General features: G+C 52.3%; 2 protein-coding genes across 6 annotated transcripts in view; one reads left to right on the top strand and one right to left on the bottom strand.

The window, feature by feature from the left end:
* Positions 1-328: 328 nt before the first annotated feature.
* On the top strand, positions 329-11,711 carry PLAC9 (placenta associated 9). Its single transcript, XM_037804825.1, has 4 exons — positions 329-538; positions 9,130-9,227; positions 10,375-10,498; positions 10,951-11,711. Exons 1-4 carry the CDS (start codon positions 475-477, stop codon positions 10,959-10,961), a joined length of 297 nt encoding a protein of 98 aa, XP_037660753.1. The 5' UTR covers positions 329-474; the 3' UTR covers positions 10,962-11,711.
* A 4,397-nt stretch (positions 11,712-16,108) lies between these two features.
* The window catches only part of ANXA11 (annexin A11), a 43,324-nt gene continuing 38,101 nt past the window's right edge, over positions 16,109-21,331 (bottom strand). For all 5 annotated transcript variants that reach the window (XM_037804345.1, XM_037804344.1, XM_037804341.1 and 2 more), the window contains 4 exons: positions 19,347-19,442; positions 18,243-18,301; positions 18,007-18,129; positions 16,109-16,758 (listed from right to left, as the gene is read on the bottom strand). In XM_037804345.1, the coding sequence (XP_037660273.1) occupies positions 16,699-16,758; positions 18,007-18,129; positions 18,243-18,301; positions 19,347-19,442 (338 nt within the window). In that variant the 3' untranslated portion in view covers positions 16,109-16,698. The remainder of the gene's footprint in view (positions 16,759-18,006; positions 18,130-18,242; positions 18,302-19,346; positions 19,443-21,331) is intronic.

Raw genomic sequence — 21,331 nt, 5'->3', positions numbered from 1 at the left:
AGACCTAGAGTTAATTAGTTGTTCAGTGGTGGACAAAGAACAGCTTCCTCCCTCCTAACAGGCGGGGTTCAAACCCTGGCTGTGCTACAGTCGTGGGCAACAATGAGGAAGGTACTTCTCGCGAGGCTTCAGTCTGCCCGTCTGCGAAATGGGCTCACAACACGTAGCTGGGACCCGGGAGCGACCCCCTGGAGCTCATCCCGTCACCCCTCTCCTTTCCGAGGCCCCCTCCTGGGAAGGCGCCGGGGCTGGCACGCCCGCCCCTTGGCTCACGGGGTCTCTGGGCTCCGCGCTGCTCACGGGGTGAGGAGGGGCCTCTGGAGGGGGCGGGTTCGCTGGGGCCAGAAATCCCGGAGCCGCCCAGGAATTTGGGCTCCGGCAGCGAGCATTTCCTCCCGGGCCGGCCCGGCGCGATCCCTCCCGGGGAGGGCTGCGGCGGGCAGACTGAGCGCTGCGCTCGGCCCGGCCGGCACCATGCGGCCCCTGCTCTGCGCGCTGGCCGGGCTCGCCCTGCTCCGCGCCGCGGACGCCTTTGCCGGTGAGTGTGGTCCGACGCCCGGCGCCGGGGGACCCGCATATGGCGAGGCCAGGAGGAGGAAGAGGGAGGGAGGGAGAAAGGGCGCGCGCAAGCGAAAGATGGAAACGGAGCGAAATGGGGAAGGAGCGATGGAGAGAGAGATGGAGACGGCGAGATGGAGAAAGAGAGGGATGTAGAGCGAAAAAAGAGAAAGACAGGAAGTCAGAGAAATAAAGAGAGAAAAACGGATGCACAGAGAGACAGAGAATAGAGAGAAAGGAGAGAAGGAATAGAGGGGAGAGGAGAGGTGGAGATGGAGACTATGGAGATAAGCAAAGGTATGAACAAGGATAGAGAGATAAAGGAGTTGGAGAGAGGAGCAAGAAGGAAAGAAAAAGAGGAACTAAACTGACAAGAGAGAGCATGAAGATATGGAGGAAAAGAGAAAGATTTGAGAGGGACAGGAAGGGAGGGAGTGGGGCAAGTCATTGCCAAGGCCAGAAGTGCTGCAGAGAGGAGGGGGCAGAGAGGAGGGGGCAGAGCAGGCAGAGAGAAAGGTCAGGGGGCAGGAGGTCAGGTCTGCAGGGTGGGGGCACCCCCACCTCACCCCCCGTGGGCCAGCTCTGTCCCCCACCCCCAGGCTCTGCAGAGGTGCCCTGGCCTGGCTTGACAGGTCATTGTGTGGGAAGCTGAGCTCTGGTCGGGGCCCCAGGACCAGCCCAGGCAGGTCCCCCAGGAGAGAGGCCACTGCTTCACCTGCCAGGCGGCCTGAGGGATCTCTGCAGCCTGGGTGGTGAGGACAGAGGACTTTCCTGAGAGCTGAGCTGCCTTGGGTGAAGGCTGGGGTGCGGGAGGGAGAGGCTCTTTGGGTGCTTTGCTGGCTGGGTCTCTTTCTTTGCACTGCCTTCCCCGCCCTTGTACACCCCCCACCCCTAGTGTCTTTATAGCACTTTACAGTTTACAAGCCACATTCCTATTCATCCATCTTCTCATGTTTGCCTCTGAGCTAGCTGTTACTCATCCCAGTTGTCAGGTGAGGTGGAGGCTCAGGTCTCAGGGCAGCAGAGCCCTTATCAAGCATGTGGGCCTACTGCCCCCTTCCTCCCTTGGCCAGGCTCCACCCCCCACCCCCCAACTTCCCCTCACACACCCCTTTCTGCCGCCAGCCTCCTGCCCATCAGCCTGGAGCCAGTAGATATTGGGTCATCCAGGCCCAAGTGCCCTGCATAAAGATGGAAGCCCAAGACCTTCTTAGGGCACAGTGAGCCATCAGACATCTGCCTTCCATTGAAATTCTACTTTTTGTTTGCTTTGGGTGAAAGAGGACTGAGCGCTGCTCTTGGCCCGGCCGGCACCATGCAGCTCCTGCTCTGCGTGCTGGCCGGGCTCGCCCTGTATGGCCATGTGGGGGATTGTGGCATTTCTTTTCTTCTTACAAAAGTAGATATGGGGAGTGAACCACTCAAAGACAGTCCAACGCAAGGCACACATTTGGGCTCTCTAGGGCTCCAGAGCACCTAAAATGTCATATGTACAGGTCACCTTTGCCCCTTGTCTTAACAGAGAAGGCAGCCGAGGCCCAGAGATGGGAAAGCTCTTAACTTACTCAAAATTTCACCACTGCTAGGGCACAGTGTGAACAGTATAAGACAGATCGGGTTCAAATCTTGTCCCCACCACCTTCTAGCAGTGGAACCTTGGACACGTTACTTATCCTCTTTGATCTCTGGTTTTCTAACCTGTAAGAAAAACACTGACCTCACAGAATTAAACGTAAACACGAAGCTTGGCACATAGTAAGTGATCAATAACTGACAGTAGCTTCGAATGTATTTGGTTGTGCCTACGCCCATTCTAAAGATGAAGAAACTGAGGATCCAGCAAGTGGGATTGGCTTGTAACAGAGCCCAGAGAGCCACGCCAGGCCTGAGCCCCTTGCCTCCTTGTTGGAGAAGCCCGTCCCAAGAAGCCCTGGGACCCCTGTACCATGGGGCTTCCTGTGCAGGTTTACTCAGCGGGCATACACCTCTTCACCTTGAGACTAGGACAGAGTGATCTAGCAAAAAGCACCATCCTCCATGGGGAGAGGCTAAGTCCTGGCTGGAGCTCTCAGTGACTCGCTGGCAGCTGACAGCTACCTGGGCCTGAGTCTCCTCATCTGGAAAATGCCCTGTGTGGCATTGGCACATGACTTGGCAGTTTCCAAGGCATCTTTAAGTGCAGAATCTCCTTTGGTCAAGTCATTGGTCCCACGAAGTAGACAGAGCAGGCAGATTCCATTTACAGGGGAGGAATCTGAATTTGGAGAGCTAAGATTGCATGGCCAGTGAGAAGTGGAGGTGGGACTGGTTCTCTGACTCCCAACCTCGTATTCTTTCCATGCCACATGGAGAAAGGTGTAGGCTTGATGGCTTTTTAGACCTTCTCAGCATTCTGGGAATGTTTCATTTTGGAATATTCTAGTACATGATCACCCAGAGGATTAAAAAACATGGTGTTCCAAGGTAGAAGGAATCTGGGTTCCTTCCTGGCCTCAGCAAGCAGAGCTGCCCACCTGCCCTGACTACTAGCCAGTCTACCTCTGAACTGATAACTGAGAGAGAAAAAAACACGTACGTAATTGAAGGGGGCTCTCTGTTACAACAGCCTAGCTTGTTTCCTAAGTAAAGTACTAACTTAACCAGACACTGAATTTACTGGAATGACATTGGTAAGCTCTCAGCATGATCAGCGAGGCTCAAATCCAGACCTGGCAGATGATCAGAGACCAAGAGAGATAGGAGATGTCCCTTCCCAAACAAAACAAAACAGTGTTCCTGAGAATCTGAAGGGGTTCTAGGGATCCTCTCCTGTTTCAGCCAGAGCAGCGTCACATATTGGAGTTCCTCGTGTAATTGTTTGAAAATAGTGTTCTGCTGCTTAAAAAAAAAAAAATCAAAAAACACTGATGGTTTTGAATGAATCATGAATTTTATGCAAATATGAATGTGTGCCCAAATATATTCTTTTGGATGTAGTTAAATATAATTAAACCCCAAGTGACAAGTGTTGCTGATCCAAGCAGAGTGTGTCTTTGATAATTCAGAAGGCTCCTCAGCATCTTCCAGGGTCACCAATGAAAAAATATTTCTCATTACGCAGGACGGCAGAAGTCATTTGAGAGTGGTCAGGGGGCCGTGCTTCCCATGTCAGGGGACAGGACCTCAGTGGCCATGTCTCCTTAGCTGGAGAAGCTGGGCCTGGTGCCTGGACCCAGGCCCCTGCCTCCTCGGGCAGGCAGCCTGCTCTCACCAGCTCACTGGAGCCTCCACCCATGGCCGCCATCCAGGGTGCACATCAGGCCCTGAGCAGGAGCCTAGCCAAAAAAAACAGCCCACCATCCAAGAGGTCCATTTCCCAGCTGGCAGGGGCAGAGAGGATGGGAGGGAAGGAAGGAAGGGAGCACGAGAACCACGGGCTTGGCTGTTCCAGGTCCGTCACTATAAGCCTTCAGCCTTTCATTCTCCTTCTCTTGTTTGACCTTCCCAACACCCTCTGAAGTGGGCTTTTGTACTAGCCCTTTTCTACCAAGGAGGAAACCAAGGCTCTGAGAGTCATCGGGCAGAGAGGCTGCTGTGGGTGTGTGTAAAACGGGAGGTGCCCCATTCTTGCCTTGCTGGAGCAGACTCTTCTGGACCCACCCAGGTTCTGTCCTTTAGCTAATTCTTGAGGTTTTTTGGCAGCTCTGAAAAAGACAGAGCAGAGAGTGGAGCCATGGATGAGCTACATCGGGAGGCCAGGGCCTCAGGCCAACTCCCAGCCCTACCCCCATTTTACAGAGGAGGCCATAGAGGCTCAGGGAGGAGACGGGAGTGTCCCACAGTCGCACAGCACTTCATGGCTGACTCAGGCTGAGCACTGGGGTCTCCAGGGTCCTCCAGGGTCCTCCACTCCCGTGTGCTGACGTCGCCGCCGTGGTCAGGCCCACCGTGGGGAAGGAGCAGGCCTGGCAGCCCTGAGGACACAAGCCTTCTCCCTCAGATGAGTTCCTGGGAGGCCCGGATGAGCTCATGGGTGATTGCGCCATGGTCCACACAGCACAGCTCTGTCCAGATGTGAGGGATTAGTGCGTGCGGCCAGCCCCTTCCCTAGAGGGGTTTCCAGGCCAAGTTCGATCTCATCGCAGACACACAGAGAACAGGGTGTTTTAGGCAAATGGAGGGAGCAGACTCATGTTGTCCGTGACTTCCAGAGTTGGCAGATCCCCACTTGGCGGCCGGCCTCATTGTTTCCTCTTGGCCTAAGCTGGGGGCAGGGGGTGTGGAAAGAGGCGAGTTTGGGGTCTGGGAGAGGGCAGACAGGCTCAGGGGGAGAGACTTGGCCAGAGGCCCTGGGTGGAGCTTGCAGAGGGCGTGTGTGGACAGACCCCGTTTCCGGTGGCCAGTCTCCCTGTGTGGGGGAACAGCTCTGCCTGTACCCGAAGTCCTTCCTCTCCAGGCTGCTGAGCATCTCAAGTCTTTGGGTGGATACAGATGAGTCAAGATTTCAAGTCCCTTCACCATGGCTCCTGCAGGCACGGGCCTTCTCACGTTGTGTGATCCAAATGGAGCAGAGCCCCCTAGGTCCGGGGTGCTCTGAGTGCCCCTTCCCTCGACCTGAACATTTTACATCAACACATGCAGCCTGTGACGGCTTCTGCTTTTAGTTGGCAACTCCATCAGACAACTGCGTTTTTATTATGGAAAAATTCAAACCATATGTATAAAACTAGAGAGAATAGTAGAATGAACCCTCATGCCCCATCACCCACTTCAACTACTTGGTGGATCTTCTTTCCTCTATGCTCCGATACATGCCTCTCCGCACCCCCCGGAGCTGGGCTATTTTGAAGTAAATCCAAGACATCATTGCATTTCATCCACAAATATTTCAGTATGGGTCTCTAAAAGATTCTGGTCTAAAAAATAACCAAAGTAAAAAAAAAAAATTTTTTTTTAAATAAAGGAAAAAAAATGACCGAAGTGCCATTTTAACCATCTGCCCCAACCAAAGTAAACAATAGCACATTGCCTTTTGAAAAGTCTTTTCTAAGTTCCTTGCAGGGGAATAATGAAAAGGAGATTTAAAAAAACACAACGTGTTGCACGGAAAACCACTCTTAAGGATGCACAGAGGGGGAAGGAAGTTCTGTGCCTGATCTTGCGTCTTGTCCTTAAGTAAAGAACCTGAGTCCAGATGGAGTTGGGCTGAGAGCACGTGAGGCAGGCAGCCGTGCGCAGAGCTGTGGAGGCCGGTGGCTGACGTGGGGCCAGGAGAAGGTCAAGATGCTTGCGTCCAGTCGTTTGCTAGCTGTGTGACCCTGGGCAAGTCACTCAGCCTCTCAGAGTTATGTGTTCATCACCATTAAAGTGGCTCACCACCTTGCTCCTCACCTCAAGTCCTGCCAACCTTCTAGGCAACTTCACATGTTTCCTGTGGGCAACCCATCCAGCACCCACACTTTGAGTGACAAGAGTTTTGCCCCTGGAGAGATCGGGTCCACTATCTCTTACCCCATTCTGCTTCGGATGCCCATATCCATGGTTTCAACCTTGAAATTGTCACTGTCTAAGCTCCTTCACCTCGAAAGGCTAAAATTGCCATATCCCTTCCACTTGTCCCCTCTGTTAGTCCCATGACCTCATTCAGACCACCAGTGCCTTCACCCCCTCTTTCTCCCAGTTTATCAGCCCTCTTATTGGCCTCATTTCCTTCCTTACCCAAGCTAGACTGCAGAGCTCAGCCCCTTAACCCCTCGAGTCTTGGTTCTCCTGCTCTTCAGCACTCTCATCCTAAAGGAAGACCCCCTTGTCCCAGCCCCACCCGTCACACCCATCATCCTTTCCTACACCCGGATGGCTGAGCTCTGCTAAGAAAGTGCCTCACTTAGTCCGGTTCGTTCAGCAAGGTCCCTTTATGCTGCCTCTCTCACTCTCCACTTCTTCTAAAGCCCTCCTTTTTTTTTTGTAAATTCAGTTTTATTGAAATATATTCACATACCATACAGTCATCCATGGTATACAATCACCTGTTCACAGTACGATCATATAGTTATGCATTCATCACCACGATCTATTTCTGAACTTTTGCCTTACATCAGAAAGAATCAGAATAAGAATAAAAAATAAAAGTAAAAAAAGAACACCCAAGCCATCCCCCCCATCCCACCCTATTTGTCATTTAGTTTTTATCCCCATTTTTCTACTCATCCATCCATACACTAGATAAAGGGAGTGTGATCCACAAGGTTTTCACAATCACACTGTCACCCCTTGTAATCTACATTATTATATAATTTCTTCAGGAGTCTAGACTACTGGGTTGGAGTTTGGTAGTTTCAGGTATTTACTTCTAGCTATTCCAATACATTAAAGCCTAAGAGGTGTTATCTATATAGTGCGTAAGAATGTCCACCAGAGTGACCTCTCGACTCCATTTGAAATCTCTCAGCCACTGAAACTATTTCATCTCATTTTGCATCCCCCTTTTGGTCAAGAAGATATTCTCAATCCCACAATGCCGGGTCCAGATTCATCCCCGGGAGTCATATCCTGCGTTGCCAGGGAGATTTACACCCCTGGGAGTCAGGTCCCACGTAGTGGGGAGGGCAGCGAGTTCACCTGCCGAGGTGGCTCAGTTAGAGAGAGAGAGGGCCACATCTGAGCAACAAAGAGGTACTCAGGGGGAGACTCTTAGACACAATTATATGCAAGTTTAGCCTCTCCTTTGCAGTAACGAGTAAAGCCCTCCTTTTATTCAATCCCCCTACTCGACTGTGTGCTGATAAATTGGCTCCTAAAAAAGAAACCAAAGGTTTTGCCAGGGTGTAAATACTCTCATCATAGCCCCCATTTTAATGGCTCTGTTTAACAACCCACTCAGAAAATTCCTGAAAATTTAATAACTAGCTCTCCTCCTTTCTAACCCTGTACTAATTTTCAGTAAATGGCCTTCTTATTTTACAGAGTGAAAAGAGGCCATCAGGTGGGAACTCACTCAACTTTTGGGCTTCTAACTAGAAATTTATCTCCACCCATTTTTGCTGTGCTCCTTCTCTCCTTCCACGTGTGGCCACCATTTCAGGATTCCATGACCTCCCATCTCTAAAGAAAATGCATTCTTCACTTCTCCAGCCTCTTTCCTAACTGTAAGCATGTTTATGTTTCCCCAGTGCTTAATAAAAAAGAAACAACAAAAATAAACATATCTCTAGACCCTGTGATCTGATCTTCTTCCTTCACAGCCAAGCCTCGTGAAGAAGTTTTTCAGGACCAAAGTTTCTACCTCCTGACCTCTTCTCACTGCAATCTTAATTTTGCTTTGTCTTCACTGCTTCACTGAAAGTGCAGGGGTGGAATTTAGCAGTGATTTTTCGTCCTTATCTTGCTAGACCTCTCTGCTGTGTGAGGCCATGCTGACTGCTTGATCTTCAGTAAAGCTCTTCTCTCAATTTCTGGTATGTCACCCTTTTTCCTGAATGACATTCTCCAAGGCTCCAGTCAATTCAGATGCCTGTAGGCTTCTCAGATACACCCATCCTGACACTGAGCTCTTAGGGATATAGGACTTCCGGTGTAGGGGTAGGTGGTGTCACCCAACGAGAAGGGAGGAAGCAACGTTGGGCAAGAAAGTAACAAGTCAAGAGTTGAACAGGTTGATCTACCACTTATTTGCTGTGTGACTTTGGACATACCAACTCCCCCTCTGGTGATCAATTTACTTATGTGTAATTTGGGGATAATAATAGGTTGTTGTTGAGGTTGAATGAGTTAACGCTACATGCTTGGCACACTACATGATACATGGTGAGCACTCATCAAATACCAGCTGTTATTAACAGGTCACCAATGTCAATGCTATTACCAAAGTATCTCCACTTATTTTTTTCCTCTCTGTACCTACAGCTACCACCTCCATTCAGCCTTCATCACTTCTTACCCTGATTACTGCAGTTACTTCCTGTCTTCAAAGACACATCCTCCAGTCCATTCTCTGTATTTAAAATATTCCTATATGGCTCTGTGACTCTTCTGTTAAGGCAAACTGTAATAAAACAAACATCATGATTGGTTTACTAAGGCCTCTGCAATAAAGTTCAACCCCCTTAGCTTGATATCCACCATCTATCTTGCCACGTCTCTGGTCTCGTCTTCCATCCCCAGCTGTGACTACCAGCCTCAACATCCACCCTTGGGGTCTTTACAATGGGCCTTGCTATTCTATTTCATGCATCCCTTTCTTTGCATGTGCAGTTCTCCCTGGCTGGGCACTGCTAAGGAAAGACTGTTGCATCCAAAATTCCTCACTGATGCAGTTCTCCCTTCCTGCCTTCCCTCATCTGGCTCACCCTTACTTGTTCATGAGCCAGTTTATTTATCATCTCCTTGAGAAAGCCCACTGTGGCTCTAGGTGACAGTGGCCAAAGACACAAATGAGTGATTGGGGCAGCTACGTGCTGTACTCAGATCCATGAGCATTCCTCTGCCTCTGTAGCTCTCACTGGGAGCCACCTCATTTGAGCTCCTGTCTTCCAGGAGTCTCTGGTGTTACAGGAAAATGAGGGCCCCACAGTCACAAGATTTGTTTCTCTGCAGCCGACGAGCCCTTTAGTGCCTCCCGAGGAGCCCCAGCCTGGAGCACAGGGTGTGACAGACATGTGGCTATCCAAGGCCGTTTGGATGTCATGGAAGAGGTAACAGCTGAGCCTGGGGCTGGAGTGGGGAGTTGGAGGACAACCTGCAGGGTGGGTGGCTTTATGGGGCTCCCACCCAACCTTGCTTTGGAGTGTCAGGAAATCCAGACCAATCCTGCCTCCTGGCCACCGTGTAGTTATCCTGTCTGGGCTCTTAGGCTGACCAGCCCCCAGCTGACCTGGCTCCCCTGGGGCCTTGCCTGCAAGCCAGCCAGACAGCTCTGCAGAATCACTGGACAGGAAGGTGGAGATTTGGTCACTGCATTTTGTTAGCCACGGTTCCTAACCTGGGGTCCAGTGTTGGGGGAAATTACATCTTTATTTTCATAAATCTTTAACTGAAATTTAGCATTTCCATTCATTACAAATATAGGCAACAAATCATAGTAGTGAGAGTACTGTGACTTTATCTGTAGAAATCACAGATAATTTTATCACATTATCATTGGTTTTATCTCCAAATAGCTTTTATACACATCAGCAATTTGTTAGACTGCTTGTTAGATTATGTTATTTAATGATTTAATAAATTATATATGATTAACAGATCAAAAATTTTAATTTTTTAATTCTTGAAGAATATTTAAAGGCAGTGGTGTCCTTTGTAATCCTATGTGTTTTATTTTTTGCATTTGAAGCATTATTCTGAGAAACCATCTAGAGACTTTCTTCTACAGACTGCCAGTGGGTCCAATGGCACAAACAATGTTAAGTAACCTGAATAGAGGGGATTTCAAAATCTCAACCCGTCATTTGGCAGAGATGCCATCAGGGGGCGGGACAACAAAAGGAATGTGAGCTCGAGGAGGTGAAGTCCTGGAAGGAAGAAAGGCATCCCAGAGCCCCAGGCCAAACCTGTCACGGTGAACATGGAATGCCAGAGCAGGTGCAGCTTTAGTGAGTGAGCCCCTAGGATGTTGTCTTCTGGGGAAACTGAGACGCAGGTAGGGCAGAGCTGGACGAGGAGGAGCCAGGTTCCTGGCACCCAGTCTTCTCCCCACCAGCCCCTCCTCGGTGCTTAGTGGGATGCAGCTGATTAGGTGGAAGTGAGAGCTGGGTCCTGCCCCAGCGTCCAGAGATAACTTGGCACCATTCTTGTCCGATTGCCCATCCCCGCCTCCCCCACTCCCACCCCTCGGTGTGTCAGACGGTGCAGAAGACTGTGGAGCACCTGGAAGCAGAAGTGAAAGGCTTGCTGGGCCTGCTGGAGGAGCTAGCCTGGAACCTGCCGGCGGGACCGCTGAGCCCAGCCCCTGACCTCCTCGGAGACGGTGAGCGGGGGACGGAGGTGAGGCCGGGCAGTGGGACAGGAGGACGGGGGATGGCTGGTCCCCACCAACAGGCAGGGAGAGGGTCCGGGCCCTGGGGACAAGGGCTGGGGGCACCCGCCCCCCTGGCTCACGCCAAGTGTTCTCTGCCCACCCTTACTCCCCAGGGCCCCTTTCATTCGAGTTCTGCTCTCAGGACAGCCCTGACCTAGAGAAGCGTCCTCCTTCCTGGCCATTCTCATGCCTCAGAGCTCCTGGGCTTCTCTCAGCTCCTTTCCAAGCAACCACAAAATCCTCTTGGGAAGACTGGCATTGCCACCAATGGGGAAGTGGGGGGTTTCCCACCCTGCCCCCTCCTTGAGTTCCTGGGAGTTCGGGGGAGGGAAGGGAGCTGCATCACTGGGGCCCTTCAGCCCCCACTCTTTGCTCATTCTGAGGCCCCCACTTTTTCTCAGGTCCATTCTGAACACAGGAGGTGACGGAGCCCAGCAGCTGGAGTGTCACCTTGCTGGACAGCCCTCCCCTGGGCACAGAGCTGCGTCTTCTCACCTTCCTCCCCCAGCTTTGTGTGAAATAAAGGCTACTCCTTCCGTCCCCTCCGCATCTGCTCACACAGCGACCCCTATAGTCACAGCCACTCCCCGTTACTCACGAGCCCTGAGGTCCGTGTCTCCCTCCAGGCCCAGCCCTAGGAGCCCCCGGCAGTTTCTGCTTCAGCCCTCGTTTGTAGGGCCAGACGGGGGGTCGGGTGGGGTATTGCAGGGGTGAGGGTCCTGCCCAGAAGCCCAGGGGCCTTTCTGGAGCCTTGCTGCTGAAGAACCACATCACCTGAGTGTCGGAAATGCAGAGCCCAGAGTCCAGGATCAGAATCTGAGGTTTAACAAGATCCCCAGGGGATTCGTGTACATATTAAAGTGTTCTTTTTTAAACTGAGGTAAAAATTGCATATTGTAAAGTTCACCATTTTAACTATTCTAAACTAGAAACCAGTGGTTTCCACGACATTCACAATGTTGTGCAACCTTCACCACTATCTAATTCCAGAACCTTTTCATCTCCCCCAACACAAACTCTGACCATCAATCAGTCACTCCCTGTCCCCCCTCCCACCAGCCCCAGGGAAACACAGATCTCCTTTCTGTCTGCACAGATTTGCCTATTCTGGATATTTCATGTAAATGGAATTGCATATATATATATATATATATTTCTTTTGTCTGGTTTCCCTACTTGGTGTCATGTTTTCAAGGTTCATCCATGTTGTAGCATGTATCAATACTTTAGTTAATTTGCACACCTCCTTTTGTTGAAAACTGTACATTTTGAATATTGTAATGTGGCAACTCTGGAATTCAGATTCTCCCCCTTCCCAGGGTTGCTTGTTGCTGCTTGTTGTATTTGTTGTCTGTTTGTTCATTGACTTTTCTGAACTAATTTTGTAAAGTCTGTGTTCTTTGTCGCATGGGGTCACTGAAGCCTCTGTTCGGCTGCTTGGTGTTCAGCTCGTGATTCCACGGAGGTCCGTAAGTGCCTGGAACTCAAATCAAACAAACAGAATCTTCTCCCAGTTTTGGCAGGTGGGCTCTGTGCATTTAGCAGGCTTTCACCACTCACCTGGGCAGTTTTCACTTTTGCCGTAGCCTTCACTCCTGCTCGCACAGGGTCTGGAGGTGAAGTTCTTCTAGAGTCCCAGGAATATGGTGTAGCTTTTCAACACCCCTGTCCCCCAGTGCATCTCATTTTCCAGCCTTTCCTTCCAAGCTATTTGGCTTGTCTCATTTGCCCCAACTGCCATCCCTTGCCCCAGGTGGCAGCAGCTAATACATTTGCCATTAATGTCACCCCGGGTTGCTGCCTCTGTGAGAGCTCCCAGTTAGGCAGTCCCTGATGGAGCTACCAAACAGGTCAAAACCACCAGTTCTTAGAGAACCAGTCCAGTTCTGCTCCTTTTGGTATTGGGAACATGGGCTCTTGTCTTTAAGACCACCACTGAGCTGGGGATCAGGCAAGACCAGGGTAAGTTATGCTGCAAAGCTCTTACTGAGATCCGGTTTTGTTTTTCTTAAGCACTTGCCTGCTTGCTCTAAACTTTTGATTGTTTTCCAGAGTTAAAGTTGATTTTGCCTGTTTATCTGCTGCTTATATGGAGTGATAGACTGCTGGAGTTCCCTACTCCACCATTTTTGCTGACCACATTAACATTTAAGATGCTCTGATCTGCTCTACCCCTCAATTTACAAAGGGGCAAGAGGCCCAGAGAGGGGAAGCGACTTTGGCAGGGTCACACAGCAAGTCAGTGGCTGAGCCGAGATCAGAATACAGAGGCTTGCCTCCTAGACCAGGGCTCTTTCTGCCTCAGGACCCCACCAGCTCTCACTGTGGGGAGGGAACCAGGCTCAGGGTGACCCTAGGATGAGGTGAAGGGGCACTTTCCAAGAGGCTGCAGGTAAGACCCTCTGGTAGAGCTGGGGGTGGGGGAGCCGAGTGACTAATTCCTTTGCTGAGAGGGGACCTCGTTTGGGAACAAGTTAGGGACTGAGTAATGATGGCCCCATCCCTTGGAGGAGCAAGGTGAAGTCAGCTTCTGGGTTTGGTGTTGTGAACCTTTAAGTTATATGCCCAGGGAGAAGTTCCCATTTCTAGGCCTGACTCCACTCTGGGGCCTTATCAGCTGGGGCAGGAAACAGCTGACAGCAGAGAAGAGGGGCCAAAGCCTAGGCTGGGACGAGAACTCCTGCCAAAGCCGAGAGGCAATACAGCGTGGTCATCCGGCTGCTGCTGACCAGGGCACCTTCTAAGGGTCATCTCTTGGTCCCTCCTCCCAAAACTGGAGGAGCCTCAGCCCCTCTCCCTCACTTGACCAAAGTACAATCCCACCCTGCCATCTGCGCAAACACCTCCAGCAGAGGGGCATTTAGATAAGCATCAGAATCACGAGGCCAGCTGGATAGATGCAGTTTCCCAAGCCCCGCTGGCTGCTGGGCGAGGATAGGGGAGGGTGGGACCCAGGGATCTGCGTCTTTAACAGGCTCCCGGGTGATCAGGACGCAGGCTAGGGTTTGGGAAGCACCACTTAGCGCCTGGTTACCCACCCACAAGGGGAGCGCTCCAAGGTTCCTCCCTTACAGTTCCGTCCCCAACAGTGTTCTTGCTGATGTTGCCACATCTGCTGAAAATTTATTCAGATCTGAACTCATCCCATGCCTCGTTCTCTAGTTGCAATTCTGGAGGTGAAATGAGCTGTGTGGCATGAACTGGCTTTGACCAACACCTCCAGGGAGCAGGAAGAGACCCATGTCGTTCTTGCTCAGAAAGAACTGTAAGGCCACACACGCCTTCAACCCCATTCTCTGTCCTGATCATGATCAGCAGGGTTGACCCCCATGACCTTGGAGGGAGCAGGTGCCTTTGCCTGTAAGGAGATCTGTGAGGAGCTCGCTCAGGCCCCCAGCCCACACGTACCATGGCTTGAACCCAGTGGGCATGGCCAAGAGGGGACAGGAAGGCAGGGAGAACCAGGACTGGGATGAACCCACCAGGGGGCTCAAACTCAAAGGCCTGCAGGGGCCAGATAAGTAACAACAGCTTGGTGTAAATGATTAGGGAATGGTGGAGCTTGTGATAAAATAGAGAATACATGCCCTATCTAAAGGGGGCAGCTACACCTCAGCTCCAGCAGCCCGTGCCACACAGGCCCAGTGTTGCCAGGTGTGCCAGTTTGGATGTATTATGTCCCCCAAAATGCCATTATTTTTGATGCAATCTCGTGTGAGCAGACCTATTAGTGTTGATTAGACTGTAATTCTTTGAGTGTTTCCATGGAGATGTGACCCATCTAATAACTGGATAATTTCTATGGAGGTGTGGCCCTGCCCATCCAGCCTGGGCCTTGATTACTTCCCTGGAGCTCTATAAAAGCTCAGACAGAAGGAGCCCACAGCTAGCTGGGGCTGAGAGACACATTTTGAAGATGGCCATTGGAAGCCAACACTGACATTCTGAAACGCCACCTGGGAGCAAGCGGACACCAGCCATGTGCCTTCAGAGCTAACAGAGGTTTTCCGGACACCAATGGCTGTCCTCCAGTGAAGGTACCCGATTGTTGATGTCTTACCTTGGACGCTTTATGGTGTTAACACTGTAACTTTGTAACCAAATAACCTCCTTTTATAAAAGCCAATCCATTTTTGGCATTTTGCTTAACAGCAGCATTAGCAAACCAGAACACCAGGATTTCTGGCTTTTCAGGAGAAGCCGGAATTCCAAATTTTTGAAAATATGGAATTGCTCAATGTTTAAATGTGGCACCAAGTTCAAAATTCTAAAATGACCACAGTAAACACATCTACAGGCTAGATACCGCCTGCTGGGCACCAGGCTGACCTCTGGCATAGACAACAGGGCAAAGTAATCTCACAGAACACTTAGAGTCACATCAGAGCAGTGGGATGTAGCCCTGGCACAGCTCAGGAATCTGCCAGGGTCCGCCTGAGCTCATGGCCAAGTTATGCAATGCCAAGCAATGCGTCCACGGGGCAGGGCTCACCTGATGCCCAAGAACAAGGGGCCTGCCCTAGGGGAGGGGGTGCTCAGGAGACCATATATATATATTTTGGGGGTGGGGTGGGGGGTGGGGATGGTGGTGGTTTTAAGCCAGCTCAAGAGGCTCCAGGCATGGAAACTGAGGCAGAGGTGAGCAGAGCCTGCAGTCAATTCCAGGGCCCACACAAGCCTTCTGTGGCTCAGGAAGGCAGGTGTAGGTTGAGCAGATGGGTGCCTGGCTTGAGGGTGGTCTGTGTCCTCTGGTGTCAGCCCCTTCTCACTGTACTTGGGGGGGCAGGTGTCACCAAGCAGATGTCTACTCTGCAGACAAGCCACTCCCTGGGGCCCCTGCCAGGTCCAGCAGGCTTGTGCTCCCACCCCCGCCACTGTGGATTCCCTTCTCTTTCAACTTTTCGGTACAGGAGGCCATGGACAGACCAGTAAGGGAGCGAGTGGGGACCTCTGACCAGCAAGGCTTCTGGACATGACATAGTGAGTTCCAGAAACCCTGCCTCTTCTGGAAGGCCCCCTCCACACTCCACCAAGGGGCTGGGAAACAGCCTTCCAGGCTAAGCCCCCAGAGGGTGGGCACTGGCCTTGTGTCTCTCGGGGCTGTCCCCCTTCCTCTCTGGCTCAGTCTGTGAGGCCCACCCCAGGAACCAGCCCCGCCCCAACCGCCCCCCTTCTTTAGGACACTATTCCTACCTCACCCTCTGGACGCACTGCGCTTGCCCAGAACCAAGAACCCTGCAACTTTTTGGGGTCTGGGCACCAGTGTGCATTTCAGGAACCCCCCTTCTCATGTCCTTACAACCCGGCCCCTGTAAGTCAGCTTATGCCCAGGGTTTCCTGAGCACACATTTCTACTTAAGGTTATGTGAGTTTTCATTGGCTGATTGGCTGGAACCCGAGCCATAAGGTGGAATCGTGAATAAGAAGAAAACAAGCTGGCACCAGGAAAACATTTCCAGAATGTTCCAAAGCTGGCTGGCTTTAATTTGGAAACAGCTTTTGGCCTACAGACATTCAGGTTTAAGGCACATTCCGAAATACATGGAGCCGTGTCACTGGCAGGGAACTGGCTTTGTTCTCAGGGTTTTGCAAGGAAGATGGAACAGATGAGTTCCTGGCTTTTTTTTTTTTTCTTTTTCTTCTAAAAAGGAGTTTGGCAACAACAAAGCTCATGACACATTCTTACCAGATACAAAGATTACCCTTTAAGAGCTTCCCTTTTACTCCTCAGTGAGGCCACGGCATACTCCACCCATCCAATCTCTCGCACAGAAGTGTGTCTGCAGCAAACGGACTTGTCCAGAGTCTGCTTGGCAATGAGTGTTAAAAAAAAATGCCTCCAAATAAAAGTATAAAATTACATGACTAAAACGAAGCCAAGAGTCTCAGCCACAAGCAGAGGGAAAGGAATGCATGAGAATAAAACATCTACTTTAGCAGCAGGGGCTGTGAGGGGTGGGGAGGGGAAATGCATCCTGAGAGAGTTCTAGAAGGACCCAGGTCCTGGATCCGGAGGGGCAGAGGCTCTGCAGATGGTGTGCCCTGGACGCCTCAGGGCTACTTTGAGGGTTTGTTAGACATTCTCTGGGCCTTTTCCTGGCATCGCCGCTGTGGGCAGGTGGTGGAAGAGAGCCACCAGTTACTATCACTCAGTCGTTGCCACCGCAGATCTTCAGGAGAATCTTCCGGTAATCCCCCGAAGTGTCTCCCTGGCCACAGAAATAAGGAAGACGGCAGTTAAGCTTGCGCTTCGGCTGGCTCCATCCTAGGGACATTCCCCACTTGCTGATCCCAGAGTGGGTGAGGCGGCGACACATTCAGCATCACAGATGGCACAGCCCACAAAGAGCTGCTCTCCCCCTCCCCCTGATTACAAAAGTCAGGTAAACACAAAAAAATGTAAATCACCCAAAAAACTACTACCCAGGGCTAACCAACGTGGGCCTTTTCCCAGTGCGTTTACATTGCAGTAAATCATGTAATTTTCTGTCCTGCTCGGGATATGCAACCTTCTACTGCATGAACGCCCCACCCCCACTCCACTTAGCCCCCCCACGCTCTCTCCTCTGTCTGAGCCACTTCGTGGACACTGTAAGTGTAACAGAAATGTAATCGCTTCCCTCACCCCAAGCTCCTGCACAGCAAGGCCTGTGGCTTCTCCTGGCACACAAGAAATAACCTGAGTAATTCCGAATTCTCCACTGTCAACAGCATCACTTTTATAGCCAGGGAAATGGAGATGAGCTTGTCTCAGTGACATGCCCAACATCAAACACTAGGGGGTCTGAAGCTGGGACCCGTTCCTCCTGGCTTCAGCTTTAAGGGTCATACGAGTTCTGATTTTACAGTCTGGCTCCGGCACATGGGGATAGCGTAGCAGGCGCTTACATATACCACCCAAAACACTTTACATGGACACCCCCCCCAACACTGCACCTGGGGAGGAACCACTAGTACCCCCAAGTGCGGTGTGCAGATTTAGGAACTGAACTCCAAGCAACATGACCTCAGAGCACATGTCAGAACCACCTCTGCACAAAGCGGAGCAAAGGAAGTGATTGGTCAACAAACCAGAGCCGGGCTCCGGGGGCGGCTGGGACACGAGTTCTCACCAGCGGCAGAACCAGCTGGGCCCTGGAAGTCGGGCACCAAGGCGGGGGGGGCCCTGCTGCTGATGCAGACAACCCCACCCATTTACAGAGCAGTGGGTACACAGGGCTCTGGGGGGTGTTGGTGGGGTTAACGGCTGGGGGCAAGATCCACTCCATCCTCAAGGAGCTTACGGTTTGTTTCGGGGCAACAGGAGGAACCAGTGGAAAGCCGAAGAGAACTAGCTTGAGGGCCATAGACAAGATGCCAGCAGGGTCTGGGGACCAAGGACCGGGGAGCAGGGAGGGAGGCAAGGGGGGAGGGGCCGGGGGCAGCAGGGAGGGCCACAGGCCGCCCAGGGGCCGTACCGAGATGTCGTGGTACAGCGACTTGCCGTACATCCGCTTGTACTCGTATCTGATGTCCAGGAGGTCAAGCTCGCTGCGTGACACCATGATGCGGATCAGGGTCCGGTCCTTGGTTCCTGCTCCCTAAAGAGAGGGCGCCCGGGCTGAGCCACCATCCTCTCCCTCCCACCTGCCCAGGCGCGTGCTGCCCTCTCTCCTCCGGCATCTCCCACCCCCTGCAAGTGGGCGTTACGTACCCTCATGGCCCTGTTGAGCCTTTCAGCAAAGAAGGCTGGGGTGTTCTTGAGACATTTCACTGGAAGAGAAGAACACAGCTCGGTCTGCAGACAATCCTGAGTCCCGGAGCACGCAGGGACAGACATCCTCGCAGGAGGCCTGGATGCCACATCCACCACTGCATTGTTCCCACCCCCACCCCTCGCTCCAGCCTCAGTCACCCCGGGACCAGGGCGCCAGCTCTTTGGAATAAAATAAAACTGCTCAGAGCCTGGACACCAACCCAGCCTCTTTCTGGCAACCAACACGGCGAAAGGAGCACCAGCCAGGAAGAGGCTGGGTTTTGAAGTGACACAGGGAGCTGAGTAGGAAAGGAATATGGATGGCAATCAGGGACCATCCTGCTGCTCAGGCGGGGAGTGGGCGATCAGGAGATGCGTTGACCCTCAGAGAAGGAGGCCACGTGGAATGGGGTCACCTGTGAGCAGACACCGACCACGGGGGACACACAGGGAAACGAGGAGGATTCACCATTTTCCCACTCACAAATCCCCAAGAAAAGCAAAGCAAAGGATGAGAAAATGGTGATTTTCCCCCGGAGGAACAAGAGGGGCTGGGGGCAGTGGAGCGGGAGCCCACCCTCGGGGCGGGTGGCACTGCGGGAGGCAGGTCCTCGTCCTGGGAGCCAGGCCAGCTCTCCTCGGCACAGCCCGTTTTGCTGCTGCAAGTAAAAATCTTTCCACGTGTTCCCATCGCAAACATCTGACAACTGCCTGCAGGGGTGTATTTTTAGAGGGAACTTGGCAGGATGTGAGTCATCTTCCTCCGGGAGAGAAGCTGGAGGCTCTCCCACCAATACCCACACTGAAGCGCCTTCCCCAGCCCAGAGCCCGGGACACAAACAAGCCACCCCCGGGGCGGGCGGGGGGCTCCACCACACAGCGGTCCCGGAAGCGGTCCTGTTTCCCACCAAGGGGACGTGCTGGGTTTTGCAATCCTGGATCCTGTGGGGTTTGGCTGTGCCACCCCCTCAACCAGAGGACGGGTGAGGACCCCAAAAACTTACAGCCTGTGCCAGACCTCTGGGGGTGGGCAGGCAGGCAAGGCAGGCCCGAGGTACCTACCCACGGCCAGCATGCCCTGCTCCAAGTCCCCGGACATCTCCCGGCAGATGCTCTTCTCGATGTCACGGCCCGTCATCCGCTGGTACTCATTGAAAACTGGCGGAGAGACAGAAGGGACACCGGGCAACGAGGCCTCTGCCCTCGAGATTCTGCGCCTTCCCAGAGCCAGCCTCTCCCTCTGCTCCCAGAGCCCCAGACAGCTCCCATTCTCCAAGTCAGCCAGACGTGCCCCCAACCAGGTGTGCATTCCTGCTGCCCTCCCCAGGACAGGCCCCACCAATCCCACCTCAATCCCCCTCCCCAGGAACCCCGTCCCACCAGGACAGTGCCCCCTCTTCCCTCACACCGTTCCTTCTCTGTACTGTGTCAGGCTTGTCTTGCTCAACCCCAGCAACCTCTCCCCACCCCCCACCCAGCTTAACCAAGCGCAGGCCAAGCCCCCAAGGGAAGCTGACTGTTGATCCCTGAAAAGGTAGGCGGCATGACAGAGGACCCTCTAGCTCTGGAGTAACCCTGGAAAAATCCCTTCTTCCCTGGTCTGGGTCTCAGTTTCCTTCAGTGTTCTCCATGCTTCTGTCACTTGCATATTCGCTTCATGAGTTATGCTGTATCTGCATCCATCTCAATTACTTAATATTTTCTTCAAATCAATGACCCTTTCTCCCTAAGTAATAATGTTTGTGAAATCGCAGGTCTGATGTGCTATTTATATGTTCTGTACTTGTTAAAGTAGATAGGGACTAAGATAAAAACACGCTTACTTGCCCTCCACTGCAGCTGAGCGCAGAGGTTGAGTGTGCTCTGGAGCCAGAGAGCCCCGGGTTCAGAGCCCAGCTCCGCCACATTACTAGCTGTGTGGTCTAACTCCAACCCTGCACCCATGCCTGCTCTCCCACACCCGTAACGGGGTGAAGAGCAGCAGGTACTTGCGTGCATTATAAGACATAGCACACGTGCAGCACTTAGCCCAGGGATGGCCCAGAGCCAGGGCTCAGGTATGCACCCACGCCGCCCACCAGAACAGCTCTCCAGGTTGCTACATGTGGTCATCCATTCCCAGGCTTTGCCCGGCACAGGTTGGGAGTTCTGGCCCAGCTGGCTTCCAGGGCGCCCTTTCTCTTTTCCCTCCACCTCGCTGGCTGCTCCTGCCGCCTGCAAGGCCCAGGGCTCTGTCCTCAGACGCTGGGCTCGCTCTAGTCTCTCGCAGCCCCAGAGCTTCAAGCACCTTGGACCCACTGATGGCTCCCAAACTTCCCTCCACTCTGCTGATCTCCAGACTCATGAATCCAGCTGTCTTCCTGATGTCTCCATCTGCACTCCCGATGTCTCCCTCCTGGCCCGAGCCACCAGCATTTCCCCCCTGGATCACCACAGCCACCTCCTAACTGGTATCCCTGTTCCACCACTGATCCCTTCACCCTAGCTTCATGGATCAGCCAGTGAATTTACAAAATCAAAGTCAAATCATGTCACCCCTCTGCTCAGAGCCTGCCAGTGACTTCCTGACATACTCAGGCTAGAAACCTAAGTCCATGCCTTCTACAGTCTCTGACTTTGCCTCCTGCTGCCCAGCCACGCCACCCCCCTTTGCCATTTCTCAATCGTGCTGAGAGCAGGCCTTTGCACTGGCATCTCCTCCAGGTTTTTAACTCAAATGTCATTACTCAGGGAGGTCTGCCCAGAGCCACCCCCGGCCCTGCCCCATCACCCCCTAAACCCATTTCTGGCTTGATCACTTTTTTCTACGGAATTCCCCATCTGCTGTACTACAGACTGTACTGATTTTTGTTCACTGCTTGTATCCCCCAACTAGAAGGCGAGCCCCACAAGAGCAGAGGCTTTGTTATGCTGTGCTCCCTGCCGTTTCTTCAGCATCCACAGCATGACCTGGCACATGGCGAGCTCCATTACATTTGCTGAGAGCATGAATAAAAATTACATAGTATTATTAATCACTACGATTACTTCTTATGCCACACTTCGCA

This window comes from Choloepus didactylus, chromosome 15, assembly GCF_015220235.1.
Source record: "Choloepus didactylus isolate mChoDid1 chromosome 15, mChoDid1.pri, whole genome shotgun sequence".
Taxonomy (NCBI): domain Eukaryota; kingdom Metazoa; phylum Chordata; class Mammalia; order Pilosa; family Megalonychidae; genus Choloepus; species Choloepus didactylus.
Note: the sequence above shows the minus strand (reverse complement) of the source record. Positions and strands in the feature narration are given on the sequence as shown.